At 39.2% G+C, this 4,355-nt stretch overlaps 1 protein-coding gene across 1 annotated transcript in view; it reads right to left on the reverse strand.

Annotated features, from left to right (window-relative positions):
• Positions 1-1,235: 1,235 nt before the first annotated feature.
• FGF3 (fibroblast growth factor 3) overlaps positions 1,236-4,355 on the reverse strand; it is a 3,811-nt gene continuing 691 nt past the window's right edge. Inside the window, exon 3 of the mRNA XM_009867669.1 lies at positions 1,236-1,568. Coding sequence (XP_009865971.1) covers positions 1,236-1,568 — 333 coding nt within the window. The remainder of the gene's footprint in view (positions 1,569-4,355) is intronic.

The following is a 4,355-nucleotide window of genomic DNA, read 5'->3' on the forward strand; positions in this document are numbered from 1 at the left end:
TTTAGGAAGCGAGGTCAAATCTCACTGAAATGACCATTGGTTGTGCTTCTCAAGCACATCTAAATCTTCGTACTACTCTATCACCTCCTGGATGTGAAGCAAAATTTTTAAACCTTAACCTCTTCCTGAAAATTAAACTTGTAATGTGGACTCACCTCTATTTTGTAAAAGATAACTTCCAAAACTGGAGTAGAAAAATATATAGAAACATTTTTGTATGGATTGAACCAAAATTGAAGCTCACTAGGCTCCATTTGTGCTTGCAGCTTTCGGTTTAGGGCTACCTTGCGAAAATAACAAGCATTTGAAAAGACAGGAAAATCAGAACGTAGCAGCCACTTTATATCAGCAAGTCAGTACAGTTTTTGTATGCTCAATGTGACTGTTATTTTCCCACCAAATAGATAAATATATTTAACCTAGAACTAGGAGAAAACTCAGCTAAACAGAAGTACCTGATAAAGATTCTCATCCCCAGTGCTGAATTTTTCTATATTTCAAGTTCAGTCCACATCATAAACTCAACTTTTGTATTGTATTTGGGTTCTATTTTGGGAGAGTATCCATCAGTTGATAAACAGTTATATCTTGCAAAAGCTTAGCCAGTGCAAATGTCATTCCACCAACATTAATTTATTTGAATGAAAAACATAGGTGTCTTGTTTATTTAATTAAATTCAAGAACAATCTAGTAACGTGTAGCTCTGTTGAAGTGTTTGAAGTAGCTTACAATTCTATTTTTCTTTGACAGATAACAATAAATATATGCAAGTAAAAAAAATAAATCAGTTTTCTAACTCCTGTATTCCTTAAAATTAGGAATGTAGCCATGAAAGTGCTCTACCTTCTCTATGGACTCAAAACTGATAAGTGTAAAATATTCATATGTTCTGGGAAAACACGGTCACTGAGATAATACCTTCTGGCAAGTTAGAATGAAAATACTAGTAATTAATTATATTTTTTTAGAAAAGAAAATGTAAAAGTCATGGACAAAATTATTACATCCAACTAATTTACGTTTGAACGTGCCTTAGTTTGTCTCACATCTCTTTTACCACAGATAATAATTCTACAACAGCTAAAAGTAGGTGATGTGACTTCTTTATATTACACAGTGTATAAAAAATGTCCCTGTTAATGCCTGTCATACAATCACAGGTGTTAGTTTTTTTAGTAGTATTTTTAAGACTTTTAATCACTTCCAGCCCTTGTAAAAGCCCCCCCTGACCCCATCAGCGTCCTCTCCTTCTTCGCTGGTTCTTGCTTGGGAGCTTCAGGAGACTCTCTCGATATTTCACGTTTGTGTGGAACAGTCGGACCATTTCATGGTCTTTGTTATCCAACACTCTGGGCAGAAAAAGAGATGATTTCTGTGTCCTACGAGTTTTAAAGCCCCTTCTGGGTCGTCCTTTCCCATTGATTGAGACATACCAGAGTCTCTCTGCACTGGCTTTGCGCTTAGTGCCGGCTCTGTTGGGCACAGTCCGGTAGAGACGGGACGCGTAGGTGTTATAACCCAATTCATGGATCCTCTCCACAAACTCACACTCTGCATTATAATTTTCCTGTAAAGCAAACATGACAAAGTTTAAGCAAGACTTTACAAGCAATAGCTCTCTTCTACCTCAGTAAGATTTGTCTAAAATCTTAAGCAAGACTTTACTCAGTTTTAGACTAAAGACAGCAACAAGCATGGAAAGAAAAACTCAGACTGGTGCTACAAAAGATGAGCAGAGAGAAGCGCTGAGCCTGAACTGCTGATCCCTATCAGCAGGATGAGCCTGTTCCATGGATCCGAGTCAGAAAGAGGCCAAAAAACAATTTGAAAACAAAAATTGGCCTGTGAATAGGAATTAATAGCTCTTGACTGTTCAGCTGCAATTTTTTTTTTTCATACAAATCTAAATATGCTTGTGAAATGGTTGGATGACTTAAGTGCTGGCTATCGACCTTTGGTATCTATCAGAAAGGTAAAATCCTACAGTTTAACGCAAAATGTGGCTCTTTAATTAGTATGTTAGTAGTTAGATACACCTGCAGTTTATTATATCCAGTTTGTTATGGATATATGAGCATTAAACCGCATCTTTATGAACTTCTTTTTTTGTTTTAGCACAACGAAACGTAAGCACACCAGGCTCATCAGTGTGTTCCTCTAAAATACTAGGCTGTTTCTTTGTCACAAACCGTAAGGGATAAGGCACACCCATCCTGGGTGCTCGTTTTTACATGATCTGTCTACATTTGCTCCTTTTCAATCTGGCCCTCAGTGCAGAGAAATCTGCAAAACCCTGGGACAAGGAACTCCTTCCTCTTCCCTGGGAGCAGTAAAAACAGCACGGATAAAGGACCTCCCACATTGTATGTACATCTTTTCTTAACTACAGAATCATTTTCGATGTACCTGTATGATTAAGACTTCATTATCTAACACATAAGGCACAGAAACAGAGGGCAACTGCTGCCATGGTCGTATGGAGGTATTTTATTTCACATTGCCTCTCTGGAGGACAAGGAAAGGACACAGGTAGCCAGGCTGGGGCCAGAAAAGCCATAAGCTCCATTAACAACATGTCTTTAATGCTGTTCTCTCACCAGAAATGCTGATAGGCGTTTAACAAGATTTTAAAAGACTCCACATGTCTCTGCTCCACAGCTGTAAAACGGAAGTGCCCTTCCTTGCAAGGACAAGGTTTTCATATGCTATGGTGCTGGAGCCCACGCAACTACCATATGTAGGTAGTTTTGTCCTGCTGTCTGCCTCAGTTTTGGTTGTCGAGGGTTTATCACAGAGGATAAATCTAGAGGATTATCACAATCTGCAGAAGACACAAAGGAATTCTGCAGACTCAACAAGCTCATTTTATTGACATGGGAAAACTGATGAACCAAGGGACAGCAGAGTTATTCTAATACTATTGCATAAAATGTTCCCTGTATAATTATCCCTGAAGGAGTCATTTATATTTGTAATAGAGGCCTTGCACAAGTCATATCCATAAAGTCACTAGTCAGTTTTTAATAGGCAAGCAAAGCCAGGAAGTTTCTCCTGAACTGAGCCCTTGCCCCTGGCTTCTGTGAAAAAAGCTGGAGTGGAATGGCTTTTCCTGGATTGTCCCGCCAGCCCTGAAACTGTCCCTCTCAAACTTGAGCTGGAACAGCAAAAAATATTTTTCTAGTTGCACACAAACCTTTCATAGCTGATATTCCTTGGCACGTGACAGCTGAAGAAACTCCATAATGGCTTCGTGCTCCTCACACTAGAAAGGAAAGTCCAGGAGAAAAGGGCTCTCTGGTCTATCCTACTCCAGGCCTTTCTCCACTCTAGGAGAGGAGCTTCTGGCTCAGAATTTGTCTAGTCTAATTCCAATTCAGTTTAACCAATCTAGAGGAAAAAACCTACCTATTTTGAACACAAAATGTGAGAAAGAACTTGAAAATTCATCTTTCCCCTTCATTTCTTTGGAGCAGATGATTGCTCTGAGCTGATGGAGGAGCTCCATTGAAAAAGATGCCGTTTTTAAACAGGATATTAACTGGAAGCCTAGAAGAGGCCAGCCTGATCTCTGGCACAGCAGAGCTAGCATGTCCTCTTTCCACTTCAGCTGCATTTTCCTTTGCCAAAATTGTTTGATATCTGCTCCTCTGCATCAGCAAAGAATCACTGTCTTTACACACAGGCCCTTTAATCAGTGTGCATCATTAAACACGTTACAGAAGCTGGGTGGTAAACACCATCAGAATCTCCTTGAAAAGGGGGAGTAAACCACATTAAACCAGGGAGGGAACTGAGTTGATTGTGTTACCTAGGTTGCATTCACATGAAAAAATCTCACTTTACTTGAGGATATATTGTGCTGTTTAAATCAACAGAATTATATATAACGACCAGTTGGAGGGAGCAAATTTCACACAGCCATACTTCACCCTCTTCAAATCTGTTTCTATACCACAAGATTCCTGGAGAAACTATACAGTTTCTGTTACACAGTGAAAGATCACAAGCTTGGTAGGGATGTAATCAAAGACAATGGAAGAAACTCAAGTAGGTAGATAATGGGTATAGTATATACACTGACAAATTCACCTTAGGATATCACTCAATATGAAGAAGTCTGAGCTAAAGTATCATCTTATTCACTGAAGGGAAACACTGACTGGACTGAAAAGATAAGGCTCCCACTAATATCAGGAGAGCCCAGATTTTACCCCAAAGATCAGGATAAAGTATTAGGTCAAAGGAGCAGAATAGGGTGTTTATTCTCACCTTTATCTTCTTGTATCTTCTCATAATTCCTTTCCTTGCTTAAACCCCTCCCTCTTGGTACCTGCAAAGTCTTTCGCTGCTGAAC

This window comes from Apaloderma vittatum, unplaced genomic scaffold, assembly GCF_000703405.1.
Source record: "Apaloderma vittatum isolate BGI_N311 unplaced genomic scaffold, ASM70340v1 scaffold33644, whole genome shotgun sequence".
In the NCBI taxonomy this organism is placed as follows: Eukaryota; Metazoa; Chordata; class Aves; order Trogoniformes; family Trogonidae; genus Apaloderma; species Apaloderma vittatum.